The sequence below is a fragment of the Rattus rattus genome, chromosome 7 (genome assembly GCF_011064425.1).
Source record: "Rattus rattus isolate New Zealand chromosome 7, Rrattus_CSIRO_v1, whole genome shotgun sequence".
In the NCBI taxonomy this organism is placed as follows: Eukaryota; Metazoa; Chordata; class Mammalia; order Rodentia; family Muridae; genus Rattus; species Rattus rattus.
This window is the reverse complement of record NC_046160.1, coordinates 54249972-54274028: the sequence shown is the minus strand read 5'-3', so window position 1 is coordinate 54274028 and position 24057 is coordinate 54249972. Positions and strand designations below refer to the sequence as shown.

The window sequence follows — 24057 nt, the reverse complement described above, 5'->3', positions numbered from 1 at the left end:
AAATGTTAAAGCTGCTACAGGCAAACATACACTTCATGGTGCAGTAATGGGCAATGACTTTCTGACAGAAGGGACTGTATAAAATCAAAAAGCTTCTGTAGAGCAAGTGAGATAATTACCAGCTTAAAGAGATGGCATTCAGAAAAAAATGACACCTATTTTACTGTAGGGGATTAATATTCAGAATACAGAAATGATTCTATTACAAAAGTAATAATCTACTCCACAAATGCATAAATGAAATGAACATTCTTCAAATGAAGAGCAGATGACCAATAAACAAATAAATAAACATATAAGTCAGTAAATAAATGACATCTTATTCCATCACAGAAACACATATCAAAACTGTAATGGGATTGTGTCTTATCCCAGTCAGATAGATATTTTCAAATAACATTGGTGAGGATGGAGAGAAAAAGAAAACCTTATATACTTGGTTTGAATGTAAAGTGATCTAGCTACTGTTGAAGCCAGTATAGAAGTAACACACACACACACACACACACACACACACACACACACACACACAAACTATATGACCCAATCATACCAATCCTGGTTATATACCTGAGGGAGAGAATAACAATCATCCCACAGAGATGTCTACACATCTCCATTACTCACAGCACTAGCCAGGGTAGTCAAATACGTAATCGGCATAATGGCTACTAATAGATGAACAGGTAAAGAAAATATGGTGATTACAAAACTGAGTATTATAACAAGAAGGAAGACTCAAATCGTTTGCAAGAAAACATATGGGAATGGAGAGTATCCTGGTTGGTGGAAGAATCTAGGAAACCATCACTTTGCTTTCTCTTCATAGGCGGTCTGCAGTTTTTAAGAGACATGAGACTCCTAGAAGAGATGCTGTTTGGTATTTAGAAAGGAAGCCGGTGGGAGCAGGAGACTGAGGGGTGATGCAGTGGTCTGCATGAGAATGCACCATAGGCGCAGACATCTGAACACTCGGTCTGAGCTGTAGGAGATGTGTTGGGGGGCTGAGGTGGTCCAGACTTGTGGCAGAAGCACATTGCGGGGGAGGCCTTGAGACTAAATGCTTCACACCACTTGCAGCTCACGTCCTTCCTCTGTGCTGACATCTGAAGATGTGAGTGTTCGGCTTCCTGTTCCTGCCATCAAGCCTGCCGCGTGCTGCCGTGCCTCCCGCCATGGTGGATTCTTATTCCTCTGGAAGCCTAAGCCCAAATAAACTCTTCCTTCCATAAGATTCCTTGTCAGTGTGTTTTATCAAAGCAACAGAAAGTAACTAATACAGGAAACGATGACGTTAATAGATCAAAGTGAATGGTAAAGACACATGGTAGTACAAAGAAATCTATTATCTTTAAATTTAATAGATGGTAAAAAAAATTACATGTATATCCTGTTTATAGGATTGAGGTTTTGTTTGTTTGTCTTTGGACTCAGCCTTTGGAAAAACATGTACAAAATATCATCCTTTTCCCCCTTGCTCTTCAGAATCATGTGCATGGCTCCTAGAGTTCTCAGACCCATCTTATGGGTATATATAATAAAATAAACTATAAACTTACCTAGGCCTTAACAAACTCTAAGAAAGAAATGAGGCAGTCTTCTCACATAAAACACACTGTTAACTAATACCCCTTAAACTTGATCATCTACAGTGACTAGCCATCTAATTCAAAAACAGATTCAGAGGCAAAGAGAGATGACTCAGCAGTTAAGAGCACTGAGTCGTAAAATAAATAAAATAAAATAAAATAAAATAAATAAATAGACAAACCTCAAGTCACTTGTACATTCCATTGAAATACAAAAAGAAATCCAAATAACAAAACATCATAAGAAATTTGTATTTCAGAAGAACCATGGATCTGGGGAAGTCTATGTTGGGGAAACTGGCGGTAGTGGAAGGAGGGGAGACTGCATCAGGATGGATAGTATGAGAGAAGGAGGAGGAGGAGGTAAGAAGAAAGAGAGAGAGACGGGGGCGGGGGGTCCTGGCTATACCAAACCTTATCCCATACACAATAATGAGCTCCTCACACATCCTCCAGCATCTGGAAGGCATCACCAATGGAGTATCAGGTGGGAAGATGAAGCTCCCAACATAAGTCCTTCATGACATAGCTCATGAGCCTGACTAGTCACTCCCCATGAGCAGACAGACCTACTGACCTATCCCTGCTCACAGGTGGGTTGACCTTGGCCAGGTCCCACACCAGTGGAAGAGAGCTATGTTCTACACATGACTAGGAAAAGCTGCTGCTTTTGCTGTATGGAAAACAAGACAAATCAATCCCGGCATTCATTCAGGCCGTCATGCACCCAGAGAAAACAAGGCATTTCCAGACATTGTGCTCAGTAACTGATTCAAATATGTATGTTGCGATGTTTTCATCAGAAAGAGGTTTAGGAGCCTTTGATAAAAACACATTTAGTGTCCACAAGGCTTAATGATACTTGTCTTTAATCCCAACACTCACAAAGAGGAGGCAAGCAGTGAGTTCCAGGCCAGCCAGAGCTACATAGCAATATTCCAGCTCAAGTGGAAGAGGGGAACTTCATTTTAATCACTTTCCCTTATTTACTTAATTGCTTCTGCTTCTTCAGCATTCTCCACTTAAAACCAGAATGCTGATGTGGTGGTAGCCATGAAAATGGCACCCATAAGCTCGTAGAATTGAATAATTGGTCATCAGGAACTGGCACTATTTGAAAGGATTAGAAGGAATGGCCTTGTTGGAGGCAGTGTGTCACTGAGGGTGGGTTATGAAGTTCCAAAAAAAAAAACAACATTCCAAGCCCAGAGTCTCCTTCTTACTGGTGCCTGCTGATACGGATGTAGAACTCTTAGCTCCTTCTCCAGAACCATGTCTGCCTGGGTGCCACCATGCCCCCTGCCATGATGATAATGGACTAAACCTCCGAAACTGTAAGCCAACCCCGACTTAAATGCTTTCTTTTAAAGAGTTGGCATGGGCCCAGATGGGTTTGTTTGTTTGTTATATTATTATTTGTTTTCTTTTGAGGGGGAGGTTGTAAGGACAGAAAGCAGATATGGAAGGACAGGGAAATGATTGGACTATCTCCAGAAACGCAGTCTTTACAAAACCAAAAAGGAAATAAGAAAAAAAAAAAAAAAAAAAAGAGTCATCATGGTCATGGTGCCTTTTCACAGAAAGAATGCACTGACCGCTGACTAAGACAAATGATTTCCTCCTGTCAGTAGTTCATGAAATTTCATCCCTATTAAAATAACCATAATTTTTTAATCATTATTTCTTGATTTTTCTTTTAAAATGGTTGGAGGGACACTGGGATGGCTTAGTGTCTAAGGGTGTTGCTGCCAAATCTGGCAAGCTGAGTTTGATCACGTGGTGGAACGAGACAACCAATGCTGGCAAGCTGTCCTCTGACCTCCACACGCCTACCATGGTAAGTGTGTACACACAAACAGAAATCAATACATAGATATAAGAAATGTTTATTTTAAAGTAAGTATTAGAATATAGTAACTATAAACAGTAAAGGTAGGCATATGTCACATTAGTTTAATTTAGAGAAACACTGACTTGCTAAGTTTTCCTTCTCCTGATCTTAATTGCATATCGTATTATAGAGAGAAGCATAATGTTTTACAGGCACTTTCATATATTACAGATAAGAATAAAATCACTTACAAACTCTGTGCAAGGTGCACAGAGGCGATGTGTTTAAAGCCCAATCTTATCCTTAGACCTAGGAATGTCATGTTTAACAAGTTGCCCTGAGAAACTTAGAAATGCATACAAAGGTGTTCATTATACATTATTACAGTAAAAGTCTATACCAACTTCAATAATAGTAGTACAAATTATCTACACGGAATACACCCCAACACCCCCAGTGACACTGTAACCTTGGATAATAACAAACTAGTTCTCTTCATACACAAGCGAAGATTGTTTTCCCTACACATACATACCTAGGATTTATAAATTTATAAATTTATTATAAATCAGGCATAATTAAAGGATAACAGAACAATATAATAAATGTTACATGAAGGCAGTCTCTTAAAATACGTCAGTGGCTACACCTTCTCTTCTGCAGTGCTGCTATGAAACGGAGCAAATATGACAAGAAGTGAGGGAACGGGGTTGGGGATTTAGCTCAGTGGTAGAGCGCTTGCCTAGGAAGCGCAAGGCCCTGGGTTCGATCCCCAGCTCCGAAAAAAAAAACCAAAAAAAAAAAAAAAAAGAAGTGAGGGAACAAGACCAAGCACTACAGTGACGCATTTGGCCTCCATTAATACGGTAGCAAGAGATCAGAAGGAAGAGCACGGACAGAAACATGCTGCCGCCTGCCAGCTGATTAAACTATAATTTAATAATAGTTACATTACGTGGCATATGGATACAAAAACTAATTAGTAATCCCATTGCAGAAAAACATAAAGCATTCGGCAGATTAAAAGGTAAAATGTGATTAAACAAACAAATTGGTATGATGCAGCTTAGAAAAAGGAAGAGGAGGGAAAACAGGGAATGGGAGAAGAGACAGGAAAGACAGACAGTGGAAGACATGGACAGACAACTGTGCAGACAAAGAAGCAGAAACTTTACAGCGGCTCAGAAAGGCAAGTTCTGCAATCTGAAGCTCTAGCTTCAATCTGTGTCATTGTCAGTGAGGTATTTCCTCTCTCTGTTCTTGGGCCTCCAACTGTAAAACAGTACCTTCCTCATACAGTTGAGAGATAGTAAATTGCTATAATATTGCAATGACTAGAAGACTGTTAGCAATCAATGCTTTTAACTATTCCTGGGTAGAATAACAAAAAGAGCTAACTCTGCAAAGTGGAATAGATTTTTGCTGTGTGTGTGTTTTTTTTTCTATCATTTCTAAGTTTTCACCAATCAATACACAATATTTTATGAAGGACAAAAAATGAGTTGTCTTTAAGGGGTGAACCAGTGGATTTTATATCCTTTTCTTACATACTTCTAAAGTTTATCTTCCTTTTTAACAATCTTTTATTGATTAGACATCCCCTCAATTCTTCCTGCAACTTAACCGCAAGAGTCCAACTCTAGGGCCCGAGTCCATTGTGACCGATGGTCTTCCCAACTCTGGGTCCCGAGTCCATTGAGACCGCCGGTCTTCCTGTGGGGTCGCTCGCTCTCCCGTTCAGCTTCTTCAATCCTTCCCCAGATTCAAACATAGGGGTTCGACTTCGGTACCATGGTAGGGTGCAAGATTTGGCTTCTGTCCCAGTCAGCCGCTGGTAGGGCCTCTCTGAGGAGAGCCATGCCGAGGTCCCTGGCATATATGTAGCAGAGGTCTACCTGGTCTGGCCTCAGTGGGAGAAGATGGACTTAATCCTTGAGAGACTTGAGGCCCCAGGAAAGGGGGAAGTCTGGTGGGGAGGAAGAGCACCCTCTCTGAGGCAAAAGGAAGGAGGAATGGGATGAGGAACTGTGGGAGGGAGGACTAAGGAAGGGTAACAACTGGAATATAAAGAAATAAAATAATTTAAATTAAGATAAAGATTTAATATCACTTAAAGATAATTTAATAACTATAAAACGCTATTTATGGGACTGGAGCACTGGCTCAGAGGTTAGAAGTCGACGTTCTTATTGAGGACAAAAGTTACCCAGCTCCCAGGCCAGGCAGCTCAAAACTGCTTGTAAGGGGAGGTGATGACTCTACAGGCAGTTATATTCACCTGCACATAACACACACACACACACACACACACACACACACACACACACACACACACACAGTATGCATAATTTAAAAATAATAAAAGTCAATCTGTTTTTTAAATATATATGTGTTATTTCATAGCTTCAAGTTCAGGGTTAATATTCTGGCTCATAGCTCTAATTAATCATGACAAAGTAATAGATCATGTAAAATTAATGAAATATAAAATTTATATAAATATATTTTATATATTTACAAGTTCTGTAATATGTTATATGTAATAAAAGTCCAAAACAATGAAAGGTTTTTTTCTTTCATGCAAAGAAGAAACTACTTTCTCTATTATACATAATCCTTGACATATTAGTGTCCACAAAAAGGTAGACAAAAAAAAATAACAAAAAAAGAATGATTTCAAATAATACGGGTTTCGAAAAGTCTGTTTTTAATGTGTATGAGTGTTTTGCCCGCATGTATATCTGTGCACCATGGGCACACATGGTGCCTGTTGTAGAAGCTAGAAGAACTGCCTAGAACTGGAGTTACAGATGGTAGAGAGGTGCCCGGGGAGTACTGGGACTCAAACCCAGTGTCCTCTGGAAGACCAGCTGGAGCTCCTAACCACTAAGCCGTCTCTCCAGGCCTGAAAGGTTCTGTAGATAACTGTGCCAGTAGTAAACCACTTCAAAGCACCCAGTTCCCCAATGTGCATAATGGTGTAACGATCTATTCATAGAGCTACCTGTAAAGTTGTAGACATTGGTAGCTTCCCAGAAACTCTGTGTCCACATGGTATCGATTAAAAGTTAGAAAAATGAAAGTATGGGTCATAAAAAGAAAAGAAGGAAAGAAGGAAGGAAGGAAGAAGGAAGGAAGGAGGGAGGAAGGAGGGAGGGAAGGAGGGGGAGGAGGAGGAGGGAGGAGGGAGGGGAGGAGGAGGGAGGGAGGGAAAAGGAGGGAGGAGGGAACAGATTTTAGACCATTGCTTCCTTTCGTTGAATTTGATACCGCTTTACATAAAAGTGAAATTTTCAACTCCAGTTTCAAGGAGTATCGATAGAAATTTTGATCTGTAGCTCCCTTGAATTGCATAGAGCAAACCTGGCAGAATTAAGGGGTTCAACTGTGTTGGAAACAAACTGCTTATTAAAATGAATTGTTAAGCATTGTAGCAGACGAGAAAGAACAAAAGAACTCTAGGCCTTACATTACTCATCCTACTGCTACAAAACAAAGCACTCCAAAGCATGAAAGAAAAACCAGTGGCCCACAGTTCTGGAATCTCATGTGTGCTGGCCTAGCTGCATGACTCAGATGACTTCAGGAGGACCGGCCTCTCCTGCAGGCATCTATCAAGCCCCAGTTTGCTCTTCTATCTGCTAAAGATCAACTGGCCAAGCCAAAAAAAAGTGTGGGGGAGACTGCACAGAGCCTGTGTACCAAGAACCATGAATCAGAAGGCTCAGGGCATCAGGAAGGATGGTAACATAACAATTTACCAGCACTGTGCTCTCTGGACCGATGAATCATAGCCCTCCCACCTGCAACGATTTCAAAGACCCCCCCAAGTCTGAGTCCTTGGCAGAAGAATAAAGTTCTTTTTCCACAGTAGGCATCAGGGTAAAATAAGGGTAAGGATTCCAGGGCATGGGTTGGGTTCGATTCTTTTAGAAACAGACCTGTGACATAAAAACACAAATGGCTTTTTAAAAATTGTAAGAAACAAGAGAAGTCATTTGTTCACAAAATCCAGCACTGGACATATGTAGACCTCCTATGTAAAGAATGTTCCTCTTCCTGGAATGACTCCACCACATATAACTCCTGGCCAGCCCCTGGGCTTTTGACTAGGAGACAACATCCTTTTTTAAAATAAATGGTTGTGTCACAGTATGTTGGAGACCATGGACTCCCCTTTTAAACTGACTATTCTTTTAATAACTCCCTTAAAACATCATAGGTTTCCTATTAATTGGGGTTCATGATAGTCAGTCCAAAACTACATCAATAATTTTTCAAAACAGACCTCTCTCTCTTTTGGAAGTGCCAGGTTGAGGTGACCTAACACCTTGAGTGTTAGACTCTCTTGCATCTAACTAAAGGGAAAAAAAAATTATGAAGCACCACCTCACTCTTTTTGAGATCTTAAAGCATTTTCCAGCCTGGGTGTTAAATTTACCCCAAACCCTTTCTTATTCTGAGAAGCTTTTGCCTCCTTAGAAACTAGAAATGTATACTCTTTGTTGGTGGTATAGTCCCTGGGATGGAACAACCCAGGGCTCCAGCTTTGTATGTGCCAGGGGCCTTGCCGGGCATCAGTGGGAGGAAAGGCCCTGTCCTGTGAAGGCTTGACGCCCCAGTGTAAAGGAACGCCAAAGGGGGGAGTGGGAGTGGGTGGGCAGGGGAGTACCCTCATAGAAGCAGGGGGAGGGGGAGGGGATAGGAGTGTTCGGGAGGGGAACTGGGAAAGGGGATAACATTGAAATGTAAATAAAGAAAATATCCAATTTAATTTAAGAAAAAAAACTAGAAATGAACCAGGGTTTGATAGTCTAACCCATAAAGTCTTGGGCACCCTATGTTTTCTTTAATTTACAATTCATTTATCTGATTGCATCTCTTAAACAAAAATGCAGGAAAGAAACTGACAAGTTTCAACTCTCCTCCCAGAAGTGCCCTCAGCCCAATCTGCAGGTTCGTTAGGTATACACATCTCAAGGTTCCTGAAAATGACAGTTCCACAGGTTCCATGAATGAGAGGGCTCTGCATTCCTCGTTTCCATTAACAGTTGCTTGCCAGTTAGCAAACTCTTCCAAAACTCCCCCACTTTCCCAAACTGGAAAGGCGGAGTTACAGAGCCCCAAAACTAGCACTGCCTGTTTCAGGTCTGTGACGGAGCCTCACTCATAGCAGCAGGTTTGTCTCGGTCACCCATTGCTTTGTGACAAATCACTGCAAAACTGTGTCCTACAAGGACAGCCAAGTTACTGTCCACGATTCCTCATTTGGAGCCCTGCTTGGTGGGAAATCACACAGGCATCTCTGGAGATCAATCACTCAGCTGGGATCATCTGAGGGCAAGAACAGTGGCACAGCCCAAACTGGCCTCGAGGACACATCAGGCCCTGACTGAGGCCAGTATCTCAGCAAAGTTCCAGGGTCTCCTCCAGTGGGAGAGCCTGAGTTCTTACACATTTTTAATTCAGAATAGTTACCAGGCTTCTATTTGAATAGTATCTGCTGATGTCTCATTGGTCAAAGCAAGTCACTCAGCATTAAAACTGGTGGGGTAGTAGAGGAAGAAGCACTATGCAAATCAATGAAAGAAACCTGAGTCACTGAGGAGCCATTGCTGTAGAAATCAGCATGACTCCCATCCTAAGGCCATTCCCTCAAATGACACTTGTGGTCATGCTTCTTGCTCACCACTTGATAATGACATAAACTTCTCAGTGGTAAGAGCACTGGTATACCATGTGTGGAGCCCTAGGTTCAATTGCAGCAACACACACACACACACACACACAGTTACAGTAATGGCAGTCTTTTTAAAATAAAGGCAAGAATATTTACTAGCAAAAACAAAAGACCACTATTAAAAACAAAAATTACACACTGTACAAATGTTCACTTTTAAAATTAAGTAAATAGAAGATGAAAAATAAGACAAAAGAAAAAATAACACTCTTAAGGCAGTGATTAAATTTTCTAAAGACATAAATTGATATAACTATATGCGAGAGTACAGCATGTAATTGGCACAAGGATGTAATGCAGACGAGAATGGGGTAGGAGCTGGAGAAGTGGCTCAGTGGGTCACAGCAGCCGTTGTTCTTGTTGAGGACTCAGGATGGATTCCTAGCATCCAATCCACACAGTGGCTCTGAACCATCAGCCCAGTTCTAGATGATCCAGTGCCCTCTTCTGGCCCAAACACATACACAGAAAATAAAATAAACAAATCTAAATATACTTTTTGAAAGAAGGTGAAATAGACATACCCTAGAAGGTCCCAGAGGAAGAAGTCAAATATCAACAGAAACAATTAGAACCTGTTGTACAAAGGCAACTAGTAAGTCTAGCAAAACTCTTAACAATTTGCATTCTCTCATACTTGGAGCTGTCCAGAAAAAAATAATTCTTAACCATTAATGTTTGTAAAAATTGTCACAATATACAAAAGTAATCAGAAAATGATTCTAATTTCATGGTCCTGGAATGGACTCATGAATCATAATTAATAAATATGCAAGGTGATGTTAACAGAAAAAGGCCCAAGGATCACACTGACTATAAAAGGAAACTTTTAGACCAAGAACAGACAATGGGTCTCCAGATCCTTAACATTACCCTTACTTCCTTAATCCCTGTGACAGGTCCACACTTAAAATTTCATAATCAATTCCATTTAAGCTGCTTCATTCTGTCAGGGCTCCCTCCAGCTTAAGGCAGCATTTTTCAAACTGTGGGTCATGCCCAATGAGTGAGTCATAGAATCAGTTTAACAGGTTGCCAACATAACTGAAAATATCAGAGGGCATTGAACATAATTGAAGGTAATTATCTTTTAAGTATTGTTACAGGACACTTTTGTTTCAGTTGTGCATAGGTGTGTATAGTACAAAAGATAATACTCAGTATGAGTCATGGGCAAAAAGGGCTGAACATCTCTGCCAGAGAGAACATGATAAGTTCATCGTGAAGCAAAAAAAGTTTTCAGAATAGTGAAGAAACACCCTCAAAGTCTAAGAAAAAAATGATTAATGAATATTTAGCATATTTCTGTAGCTTAATTATTCAAGCACATTAATGCTTCAAAGAAAAAATTTAATATGCATTTATTCAGTATCCCTGTGAATGGAGAGATGAGAAGAATAGTCTTTGCTTTGAGAAACTTACAAAGTACAGTTAGTAATAATCTATGAAATAACTAGAGGATAACAGAAAAGAATTTCTAATCATGGGTGAAAGACAGATAATTATAACTTGAGGTGAGTTTTAAAAGGACCATGAAAAAAAGCAAAAAAGGTATTGAGTTCTGATATACATCAAATTCAGCTAACTGCTTTTTGAAGAGAACCCCAAAATCTCAGTGGCTAACAAAGCAATGAGTTTATCCCCATGGTCAAGTAGAAATGTATTTACCTATGAGCTTCTGTGGCCTTGGTCTCCCCACGTGCTTGTCTGCTGTACTATATTTAAACAGAGGTCTAGATTAAAATCACACCACATAATTTCTCTAGTCTGTGATGGTATGGACACTATAAGCATCCAATAGAAACTCTATTTTGAATCCTGAATTTTGATTTTTTTCCTGAATGAGTGATCCATGCTATGATACTTTCTACAAACTGGGTGGTTGATGAGAGCTGTAGCTCCAGTCAGCAGGATGGATCTGAAGGTAATATGATATTGGAATTTTCCACACAAGAAAGACTGTCCTTTCCAGGACTATCAGACTACAGACAAGAAAAGCTAAGACCAAAGTATGGCTTAGCCAGAGCCTCAGAGACAGAATTCCTGTGTTGTAAATCACTCTGAAGGCAACCAGGCAATTGGAGACCACTCCTCTGGTTAGCAGATTAGCAGGAGTTTACCTGCACTTCTTTGCCCTTCCACAAGACTCCAAGGAAAGCTAGCACTTTACTCTGGCTCCTGTCTTCCGCCTTCTGACCACTCTGATGTCTTTTCAACTGAACCCTGGTGGGTGGGGCCTTGACTCTCGCCTCCAGCCTCATAAGTACTACCTTTTTTAGCCACTTACAGAACACAAACATCTGCAGCAGCCAGAAAACTGAAAGAACCCCAGAAGAGAGTGTTCAGAAGAACAGTGCCACAGAGGTGTTAATGGGCCACAGAAGAAATGACAGATTCCCAGCCATTTTTTATTGGTCAGAGTCCAGTCATGTGACTGCTAAGGGTTCTCTAAGAAGGCACGCCCATTTTTATTATCTCTGATATGAGCAATCACAGAGGAGGACATCTAGGGAAGGCAGAAGTATTTATAGCCTTAAGCCAAAACAGAGAATTTACATTCCCTAGTGTTCTCTAAAATAAAAAATGCCCAGACATCATGCAATAAACAAATACAGGAAGAAGGCAGATAGGAATGAACTCAGACGTCGAGGCTAGGATCCTGAGGACCTGACCTGAGGAAAAAATCCACAGTGACATCTCTGGGAGTTTTGTTGTTGTTTGCACATTGGCAAGATGAGGCAATGGAGAATCCTGTGTCCAGAACCACTGGAGGGGTGAGGTAGGGGAGGGGGAGGCAATAAAGGTAAAGAGGGGATGGGGACAAACAATAAATGTCATTTTGATAGTCATCATCTTAATCTAGTCAAACTAAACCCCACTTCAACTCTACAGGGTCAACAGAGCTCAGCCATGAGGTCTGCACAGAAGAAGTGTGCCGTGTGCTTCCCACCATCTCAGAAGAGCAAATTCAGCAGGAAGTCCCAAAGACCCCCAGAGATGCTGGCATATAAATCACAATGCATCTCTTTCCTTCAGAGTCTGTATCCAGCTTCTATGACTATCAGAAAAAGTTATGAATAAAACCACAACGACTACTGAGTCCTACTAGGACTCAGTATATTTAAATTTTTTTAAGTAGAGATGTGATTTAAAAAAAAAAAAAAAGGTCCTCTTTGCTTACTTTTTTTGACAGAACTTTCCATTTTTAGCTCAGCAGGAAATAAGATAATGACTGCAGAGCTAGGTAGGAAACTAAGAGGTTTATTCCAAGCCAGTTTCTTCAGGCTTGGACATAGGTAGCTGAAAGTCAAGATAATTTCAAGCCAGTGAATGTGTATTATTGATGAATAAAGACCTAGGTGCTGAATTAACTCTATTTCCCCTCACATTCCGAAGTTTGTAAATCCATTTTACGTAAATATCTCTCTGAAGTCTAAGCTGGAAAGATGGCAGAATGCAATGATGATTTTGAGTGTTCTTCCCTCTGGCAATGCAAAACAAGAAAAGGGAGATGGGTGCTAAATAAAAATTGTGTGGCAATTATAGCAAAAGTCAGATAATGGTACTCAGAATGACTTCAATCCCTTTATAAAGCTTTAAATCTTAATTTTAAATGTGGAAAGCACACACCTCCTATCAGAGCCAATGACCCTGCTGTAGGCATTCTCACACAAATAAAACCTAAAACTTTGGTGTGAGGTCATTAAAATATTCCTAGGGCACCCTTTTGCTCTAAAAGCCTTGGTAAGTCATTGAAGTTCTAATTTGAATAATTGCATTCCACCTACATAAATTCCCTCTGTAGTTTCAACTATATGCAATATCAGTCTTCATTTCCTGAATTAAATTAATGTTGTGTAATATGGTGCTTCTATAAGAAAAAAAAGTGCATCTACTTTCATAGGTAACCTTTCAACAAGCAGGAGAAGTGATTCATGTGCACTACGGGGAATAACAGGTCAGCATGAATAGTCATTAGCCAGTAATTTGTACCCACAATCATTATGTGCTGAGCATCACTAAGGGGATGTCTTATCCAAATGACTGTATCTACAGAGCTGCATTTGAAAAATAAAATCCAGTATGTCATAAACTGAACACTGTTTTCAATTGAGTCAACCATTGTATCCTTAAAGTTATAGTTTCATATATGACTTACTTTCACCTAACCAGACTCTCCCTGTTTGATATCCTTTCCCCTCCGTTCAGATAGTCATGAGTTGTAAATTAATACTAGAAAACCTAAGCTAAGAAAAGATCCACCATGGAGTGTTTCAAAAGTGTATAATTATTTCTCAAAGATGAAATCCTAAAAGTAAGTTTCCCTACTGCAACTGCAGTCAATAAGAATTTATGAGAGACCTAAAGAGTTCTTATAACAAAATTTACTTTTCAGAGTGAATATTTGGGATTGCCATAACACTATCCCAGAAAGCCAAAAGAGTAGGAATACAAATCTTTTTAATTACATTTTGTGTTTCAGCCTCAGGGTTTTCTTACATAATGTATCTTCAAGTTACAAAGTGACTTGAAGACAGGCCACAGGCCACACTAAGGTGGCAATAGAATTGGTCTTGAGGTATCTGAAAACTAAAGTTATCCAAAACGAGGAGATAGTCCAGCTTCCATTTTTTCACAAATTGATCTTGGTCTATAAAAAATGAGGATAACTTCTTGGTAGGCCCAAAGGAAAATAACTTTTTAAATGACCTTTAACACTAAACATGTATCTTTAGAGTCCTAGTGGCTGTAAAAGTATCGTTTATTCACCAGATATAATTGTCCTCTAGGAGGCTTACTGCTGAATAAACTCCAGCTGGCTGATTCAACTCAACTGTTCTAGATCAAACTCCTCTCCAAGCTGACTGATTCAATCTGGCTTCTCTCTGCTTCCCACTGAATTGCTCTACTTGGCCTCAAACTCTGGCAATGTGTTCTAATCTCCTGGCTCCTTCTTGTTCTCTGGCTTCAACTGCCTCTGCTGATCTGCATTGAACTGTATGAACTCATGAAGAACTCAGCTTCCTGTACTGACTCCCAGACTGACAACTCAACTCACTCTTTCTTTCTTCCTCTCTCTCTCTCTCTCTCTCTCTCTCTCTCTCTCTTTCTCTCTCTCTCTCCCTCCCCTCCTTCTCTCTCTTTTTTCTGTGTGTGTGTGTGTGTGTGTGTGTGTGTGTGTGTGTGTGCTGCTCTTAAATAGCTTTTCTCCTGTGAGTTGGGTGTATCCCATCTCTGATTCAGTATGCCAAATCTTTTACTAATTTGTCACTTTGTCTACCCCTCAATTGGATGTCATTGTTTGGGATTAAAGGTGTTTCCTAAGGGCATGAATATATTCCAGCCAGTGGGATTAAAGGTATGTGAACTGTCTGCATCCCAGCTGGATCACACAGACCTAGGTCTTTGGATATGATCCCTTGCCAGAGCAACCATGTTGTTCAATTAAAATTTCTCTACACTTTGTAACTCACAATATTCCCTTCTTCTTTAGCTTCCTGAAGGTAAAAACTTTGCTTCTGCTGGTTGACTTTGGGTTTGGCAATGTGACTGGCTTTAAACAATAAAATCAGTTGGGTAGAGAGATGGCTCAACAGTTAGAAGAGTTGGCTGATCTTCCAAATAATCCAGAATTGAGTCCAAACATATGATAGTTCACAATTGTCTGTAACTCCAGTTCCAGGACATCTCTTGCCCAATCAATTTCTAGCCTCTGTGAGCACCAGGCATGCATATCGTGTGTGTGTGTGTGTGTGTGTGTGTGTGTGTGTGTGTGTGTGTGTGTGTGTGTGTGTGTGTGTGTACCTCTGTGAGCACCTGGCATGCACTATGATCATAGCTTTTAAGGTTTCTAAGTATTTCTTCTCATCCTTCCGTGCCTTGCTATCATCCATGAGGAGAGCAGACCCTCTATACAGTCACCACACCATGGAGGACACTGAACTAAATCTACATCCCATAGTGATTACATTAAACTCAGAGACCCATGAGAGTCAAGAACATTAGATAAGTCAATGACATCTTGACATCAAAATATGGTAGCCAAAATAAAATGGTATAGGTCGTGTCCTAGTTATATTTCTCTTTAACATTCAACTTGAATGCTACAGTGTTTATTTTGACTTGTATTTTCTCATTGCAGTCCCTCACTGAGGGAAATCAGGGCAGGAACTAAAACAGAGACCATGAGAGTGGTGGCTTACTGGCTTGTTCAACCTGCTTTCTTATAAAACTCAGAACCCCATGACCAGGGTTGGTGCTACCCATAATAGGCTGGGACCTTCTGCATAAATCATTACAAGAAAATGCCCCCACAGACTTGCCTACAGGCTAATCTAAGAGAGGCATTTTCTCAGTTTAAGTTTCTTCTTCCCAGATGACCATAAATCAAAATGAGTAAAAACAAACCAGAATAACCACTGAGATGGCTCAACAGGTAAAGGTACTTGCTTTCAAGCCTGACATCCTGAGCTTGAGTCCAAAGATGCACACAGTGAAAAGAGACAACCAACTCTACTATGTTGTCCTCAGACCTCTACAAGTACACTGTAGCACATGTGTGCCACTACACACATATACACACATGTGCTCACACATGCACACAGATAAATAAAATATATGTAATTTCATGTAAATAAGAATATGTAAACAAAAAAGCTTAAGGAATAATTTTCAGATAACACTCTGATCCAAATTAAAATTTCCATATTGATGTATTAAATCAATAACTTCTAATTTCTGGATATATAAATACTGACAAAATATCTGACTGACAAGTGAACACCTTCCACTGTAGATGTATCTATCCATTACGCTACATTGGTAAGACTTGAACGTCCTCTATTAAAGTAAAAACATCACAAAGGCAGGATCTGTGTCTGATTCATTATCACACATTGTCTCTATCACAGTGCTTTATACTTAAAAGCTATCTGTCAAATAACTGTATTTCAATACCATTACCAGTGCCTTTTAATACTGTCTATATCCAAAAATATTTCCTGAGAAAAAATTAATCATATATCTGAAAATACAGAAATAAATTATTAAATATAATTCTCCTACTTTATGTCATTAGATATCACTAAATCAAAGTTTTTCAGAGCAGAAATTAAAATAATAAGATTTAGAGATTAATTAATATGCCTTTTTCAAAACAAAACAACAAAGTACCTGTCTTAGGGTTTCTATTGCTGGGAAGAGACACCGTGACCATGGCAACTCTTTATTTATTTATTTATTTATTTATTTATTTATTTATTTATTTATTTATTTATTTATTTTATTCACTTTACCACCCAATAACAACCTTTCTCTCCAGAACTCCCTCAAGCAAATCCACCCCATTAAACCTTTCCCTTCTCTTTTCAAAACACCAACCCTCCCAACCCCCACCTTCCACCCCAAACCCCCACAACCCCACCCACCCACCCACCTCCAACCCCAACCCCATGCACATCAAGGCCCTGAGGGACTAGGCACATCCTCTCTCAATTAGGCCAGGCAAGGTGCTCTATTTAGGGACACAAGATCCACCAGAAGGAAGACAACAAGCTCAAGGACAGCATCTGCACCATTTGTTGGGGGACCCACATGAGATCAAGCTGCTCATCAGCTACATATGTGCAAGGGGCCTAGGTCAGACCATATTCTCTGAGTGATTCAGTCTCTAGGAGCCCCCAAAGATACTGGTAAGTTGACTCTGTGGGTCTTCCTGTGGAGTCCCTGTCCTCTTCGAGTTCCTTAACCCTGCTCCCAACTCTTCTATAAGACTCCCCATGCTCCACCTAATGTTGGGTATGAGTCTCTATATCTATTTCTATTGGCTGCTGGGCTTTTTTTGGTTAAGAGACTTTTAATGACTGCATCTATTTTCTTAAGGATTAGAGGACTATTCAGATAGTTTACCTGATCTTGATTTAACTTTTAAGTAATTAGTAGGTAGAAAATCATCTATTTCATTTAGATTTTCCAATTTTATGGAGTAGAGGCTTTTGAATTAAGATCTAATGATTCTTTGAATTTCCTGTGTCCATTGTTATGTCTCCCTTCTCATTTCTGATTTTGTTAATGTGGATACTGTTTTTCTAGCTTTTAGTTAATCTGGCCAAGAGTTTTGTCTATCTTGTTGATTTTTTCAAAGAACCAGCTCTTGGTTTTCTTGATTCTTTGTATTGTTCTCTGTGTTTCTAATTGATTGATTTCAGCCTTGAGCTTGAATATTTCCTGCTGTCTACTCCTCCTGGGCCTCTTTGCTTCTTGGTGGTGGTTGTTGTTGTTGTTGTTGTTGTTGTTGTTGTTGTTGTTGTTGTTGTTCCTAGAGACTTCAGGTGTCCTTCTAATTTGCTAGTATGGGAATTTTCATGAGGGTAGTTAGTGCTATGAACTTTCCAATTAACACTGCCATCATAGTGTCCCATAAGTTTGGGTACATTGTGTCCTCATTTTCATTGAGTTCTAGAAAGTCTTTAATTTCTTTCTGTATTTCTTCCCTGACCCAGTGGCTTTTGAGTTGAGAGTTGTTCAGTTTCCATGAATATGTAGGCTTTCTGTTGTTGCTGTTCAAGCCTAGCTTTAATCCATGGTGATCTGATAAGATGCATGGGGTTATTTCAATCTTCTTGTATCTGCTGAGGCCTGCTTTGTGACCAATTATATGGTCAATTTTGGAAAAGATTCCATGAGGTGTTGAAATGAAGGTATATATATGCTTTTGTGTTTGGGTGATATATTCTATAGATATCTGTTAGGAACATTTGAATATAACATAACCTCTGTTAGTTATATTATTTCTGTTTACTTTTTGTCTCAATGACTTGTCAATTAGTAAGAGTCTCCCACTATTAATTTGTTGAGTTTGATGCATGATTTATGATTTGGTAATGATTCTTTTATGAATGGGCACAGATGTTCAGAATTCAGAATATCCTCTTCATGGATTTTTTTTTTTCTTTGATGAGTATGAAGTGTCTTTATCTGTCTTTTTTGATTGCTTTCAGTTTAAAGTCTATTTTATTAGATATTAGAATGGCTATTTTCTTTGGTCTATTTGCTTGGAAAACTGTTTTCAACCCTTCATACTGAGATAATAACTATCTTTGTTGCTGAAATCTGTTTCTTTTACACAGCAGAATGATGGATTCTGTTTACACATCCATTCTGTTAGCTTGTGTCTTTTTACACTGGGGAATTAAGTTCATTGATATTGAGAGATATTAATGACAATGATTGTTACTTCCTGGTATATTGTTGGTGGTGGTTGAATGTGTGTGCATGTATGTTTCTGTTCTATTGATTTTAATGGTGTGAAATTATTTATTTCTTGTGTTTTCTTGAGAGTCGTTAGCATCATTGGGTTGGAGTTTTCCTTCTAGTATCCTCTGTTGGGCTGAGTTAGTGGAAAGATATTGTTTAAATTTGGTTTTGCCATAGAATATCTTGTTTTCTCCATCTATGGTAATTGAAATTTTTGCTCACTATGATAGCCTGGGCTGACATCTGTACTGTCTTAGGGGCTGCACATTTCTGCCCAGGCCCTTCTAGCTTTTAGTCTCAAAAGAGAAATCAGGTATAATTCTGATAGGTCTGCCTTTATAGATTACGTGGCCTTTTTTCTCTTGCTGCTAGTAAAAGTCTTTCTTTGTTCTGTATATTTAGTGTTTTGACCATTATTTGATGGGAAGATTTTCTTTTCTGGTCCAATATCTTTGGTGTTGTATAAGCTTCTTATATCTTTATAGGCATTTCTTTATTTAGGCTAGGAAATTTTTCTTCAAGAACTGTGTTGAAGATCTTTTTATAGTGTCCTTAAATTTCCTAGATGTTCTTTATCATGAGCTTTTTAGATTTCACATCTTTTGATTGATATATTGACTTCTGCTAGCATAGCTTTTATACCTGAAGAGTCTCTCTTCCATCTCCTATATTCTGTTGTTGATGCCTGTGTCTGTAGTTCTTGTTCTCTTACTAGGTTTTCCATCTCTAGGATTGTCTGAAGTTGTGTTTTCTTTATTGTTTCTATTTCCCTTTTTAGATCATAGACAGTTTTATTTCTATCCTTCACCTATTTGTATTTTCCTGTAATTTTTTTATATTTATTTGCTTCTTCTTTTAATGTCTCTCTACCTACTTGAATGTATTTTCCTATAGTTCAAGGGAATTTATTTATGCCCACTTTGAAGGACTTTGTAAGACTGGATTTAAGATCCTCTTCTTATGTTTCAATTTCATTAGGATATCCAGGGTTTGTTGTATCAAGATAGCGGGGCTGTGGTGGTACCATATTGCCCTGGGATTTGTTGATTGTGTTCTTAGACTGTCCTGTAAGCACCTGGTTTTCCCTGGTGTGGGCTGGATGATCCTGATGGCAGCAGAACTTCTCCAGAAAGTGTGAGGGGCTGTGGGTCAAACAATTAAGGTCAGGATACCAGACACTGCTGGCTGTGCCTCAGGCAGACCCCACTCTGAAGGCTGTATCCTAGTTGGACCCAACTGCGATGGCAGGCAGATCCAACTAGGGTGGGATTGGTCAGGTTCTAAGCTAGTTTCCATGCGGAAGCAGGGTGTTTTTTGAGTCCAGCAAGGCTCCTCCAGACCAAGAGTGAGCCCAGAGCTAGACAATGTACTCAGAGGAACTCTCACAACTTATGCCAACAACTCTTACAAAGAAAATCCTTTAATTGGGTCAGGCTTACAGTTCAGAGATTTAGTCCATTATTATTATGGTGGGAAGCAGGCAGATATTGTGCTGGAGAAGGAGCTGAGAGTTCTACATCTGGATGCCAGGCAGCAGGAAGAATGTGAAACACTGGTTCTGGCTTAAGCAATTGAGACCTTAAGCCCCACTCCCAGAGACACACTTCCTCCAACAAGACTACATCTACTCCAACAAGGCCACATCTCCCAATAGTGCCACTTCCCTTTGGGCCTATCATGCTTGTTTTCATTCAAACCACCACAGTACCTTATACCAGATTTCTAAAACCAGTGATTTACACCATATTAATTCCAAATGGCACCAATTTGTCAATGAACATTGCAATGCAGAATCAGTGGTTACACGAGCCTCCTCAGAACTGATGCACACAAACATGCAGCAGGCGTGTGTCATGTGTCAAGCCTCAAGGGAATAAACCCAGGGAGGGAGGACTGTCATACACAGAGTCCTATCGGTCTCAAGAGTAGCACAGCTCTGTCTAAGTCCCTGGCTGATCCTCTGCCCTGACCCATGCTACATGCTAATTTCCTCCATCATTCCCTATCAATCCGCTGACCTTTACACCTCTGTCATTTGCTTTCTTCTCTCTTTGCTGTGGTTTTCTTTCTTGTCTCTTATTTCTTTGTCCTACTTTCATATTTTTAATATAAGAACTTCTTGGCAATCCAGAGTTCCCTTCTTCATGGAACCAACCAAAGCCTTATACCAGATGAAACTTCGAGCCTCAACAGCAACAACAAAAACCCATGAAAAATCAAGATAAAGATAATTTCTTATAGGATCCGCCAAGACATCTAGAGCTTCCCCATGAGTAGAGAAATGTAAAGGCATGATTTTATTCTAATTTTGAAAAGTCTACCGAACCCCAGGATGTAGACCTGTTCAGTTCATCATAGCTGTGTCTAACAATTATGTCTTCAAATACAGTAAAGAGTTACTATTTAGTGATTAAATTAATTCAATGTAAATTTCTGCTCAAACAGTTGTAGGTATGACTTAGAGGTATCTAATGTACCTGCAAATTAAATAAGCTGTCAACCAGAGTTCGTTTGAAATTCAGAAGATATGGAACCCGATGTATTTTCCTGTCTGTCCACAGAATATATTCTACTTGCACCTGAAAACAGGGTCCATTCCACTAGGAAATGTCACCTGTACATCACTCTCAATCACCACAGCATAATGTCACCTAAATGGATGCTCTGGCCAGTTGTGGTAGTACATATCTTTAATTCTAGCACCTGGGAGACAGAGGCAGGCCTGATCTACATAGTGAGTTCCAGGGTTCACAGGCAGGTCTATACAGAAGCTATCAAAAAAAATAAATAAAATGGAAGTGCTTATTCTCTTACACATCACTCAATATAGCTATAGATGAACAGTGTGCAATTACCCAAGGCTAGATCAATCATAACACTCAAAGTTGAACTATATATATCTAAGAGCATTTGGTAGAACTTGAATCAATCACAGTTTCCCCTACCCTCAGCTACTTCTAGCTGAAATTATAAGCAACAGTAGTGGTGACAGAGCTGGGCTTTTAAAAGCATGGGAGTGGCCAGCACCCTTTGGATCCTGTTACGGATGGCAGATGTGAAAGAACCAAGCAGAGACATAGACCAAAGTAGAACACAGCATCAGAGAGAAGGCTGAGCACATCACTGTACTTGCCACTGCTCCCAGTTCTCTATGACAGCTGCCATGCTGCTCTCATGGTTGCATACTAAACCCTCCAGTGAATTTGCAGACCTAGGTAAATTCAAACGTTTTTCCTATAAGCTGCAACCAGGAGGATTTGACATTCTGTACCAGACAAGTTCTAAGGTAATAAATTTGACTTGTTAGGAGTGGAACTAGGAATAACACAAAAGTTATTAATGTATCTGCAGATTCAAGTACATCTATGCACGCCTACTAAGAGTAGGGAATAACTTTCTTCCTTGCCTTCCTCACTAGGGACAAACTTTTTTCTTCCATAAAACAATCAATATCTTGTGAACAAGAATCATACTTCATATACTTTAATGAATGCTTTTGGCTCTCCCCACATACCATAACTATATGTTCTCAGTAGGAACGTATTGAGCCAAAAGTATGATGATTGGGATACTGTGATTGCCACATAATCTCCTGAAATATCATTAGATCCAAAGTAAGGTGGTCTTGTATTGTGTAAAAAAAAGTCCTTCTATTGATAGTGGTAGCAAAAGAGCAATAAGGACATTGAAGAAAATCATTATTAATCTGGTTGTTACTAAAAGATCCTAGAGCTCCAAAAAGGGATTTGGTAGGCTGTGGAGAAGCCAGCTTTAGTCTTAAATGATAAATCTGACTCAAAAGCTCTACAAAGCAAATCTCCAATGTTATCCCCCTGAGGACTGATGCTAAGACAAGGCTGCTAGGAATTGGAAACTGAAGAGATAAGAAAAACAAAGTCCAAGCCTTCTTAAATGGATTGAGCTGTATTTGTAAACAAAGGCATGTGCCTATAAACCATATTCTTCGTATGTTGCTGTATCCCTGCATTAAAAACATTTTTGCATTCAAATCAGTAGCCCAGTTTACTCTGAGCTAGTGACCTGCTGTAGAAGGAACCTTGTAGGTATAGTTTGAGGTCAAGGTCATCTGACCAAGAAGAGGGGGACCTCAAAAATGAAAGCCAACATAGCTGTCCCATTGGCTTCCCCCAGAGGCCCCTACCTAACAGTCTTTCCTTACCTCCCTGACTCTCACACCAAGGAAGAAGTCTGATTTTCAACACCATAATTATGATGAAGTACATCCACATTCCCTAAAGGTGTTTTAACTGTCTCTAAGAAAAAGAAAAGGAAAAACCTAACTGGATTACTCTGCATAATCATGATCCCTAGAAAACCTATATATTCACTTTATGTATCTGTTTTACAGGGCTATGCAGCACAATGCATGAACTTAATACATGCTGGTGACAACCAAGAAAATCCTGTTACAAAGTGCAAGTGCTGCTTAGCTGCATAAGCCCACTCACGTAACAGCTTGTAAACAATAGTTCTTTAATAAGATCTTCTCTTTCCACAAAACGATCTGTACACAACTTTTTGGAAATCTCCACTTCAAAGCTCTTCTACTCTAAAGTGCATTTAATACTTTTAATCAAAGTAGGTGGACAAGATGACTAAGCAGATAAAAATGCTTGCTGAGCTAGGCTCAAAATTCAACCTGAAACACAAACAAACCCATACTCTCTAAAATTAGCTACTGACCTCTAATATGCACTATAGCATGTGCATGCTTGAACACACACAATAATTAAAACATTTTAAATGTATTTTAATCAATAACTCAACTTAGAGAGCATACTAGGATGGCTGGAATCAGTTACACAGACTTTCCTACAAACTGAAACTGTACGCTAATGAGTAACTGAATCGTACCTAAACAAACGTGCAACTGTACTATAATTTCATCTTTTTTGCGGGTGGTAGGTTTTTGTCGGTTTTTGTTTTGGTTTTTGTTTGAAACAGGGTTTCTTTGTGTAACCTGGGCTATCTGGATACTCTCTCTCTCTCTCTGTGTAGACTGGACTGGCCTTGAACTCACAAAGATCTACCTGCCTCTGCCTCTTGAGTGCTGGGATTAAAGGCATGCACCACCACCACCCAGCTAATTCTGTCTTAAAGAGCTGTTTAAATGTAGTCATAGTCACAGAAAATGATGCCATTTAGTAAATTTTCTTTGAGTCTCCACTTAGAATTCACAGAAAAATCAAAGTACACAGAACCAGAGACTTACTTGATAGTTCATTCTAATCACGCTGATTATAATAGTAGTGTATCAGAAGGGCTTTTAAAGAAACTCAGTAAGATGAAATTTCAGTTTCAATGGTTTTGTAAAACCTTTCAAGTCCTAACACAGAAATACTCAGGCGAGCTCTTATCTCTAGGGCTTGAGAAAGGATGGCGCACACACACTTTCCAGGAGAGAGCTCAGCTCCTTCTCACCTGCATCGACGACCCCTCCACTCGAGCCACACAGACCACCCGATCCAAGAAAGTGACTGCCACAGGCACCGCCACAAAGAAGCCTTTGCAAAAGGCCTTGAAGCATCTTCGCGCCCAGCCTTGTGACTGTGCCATACCTAGGTGCACAAAGACAACAGGGAGAAAATTAGCTTAGAAGAAACAGAGAAGCAAGGCCATCA

General features: G+C 39.6%; 1 protein-coding gene across 2 annotated transcripts in view; it reads right to left on the bottom strand.

The window, feature by feature from the left end:
• The window catches only part of Immp2l (inner mitochondrial membrane peptidase subunit 2), a 911968-nt gene that overhangs the window by 843552 nt on the left and 44359 nt on the right, over window positions 1-24057 (bottom strand). For both annotated transcript variants that reach the window (XM_032907674.1, XM_032907673.1), the window contains exon 2: window positions 23858-23994. In XM_032907674.1, coding sequence (XP_032763565.1) covers window positions 23858-23992 — 135 coding nt within the window. In that variant the 5' untranslated portion in view covers window positions 23993-23994. The remainder of the gene's footprint in view (window positions 1-23857; window positions 23995-24057) is intronic.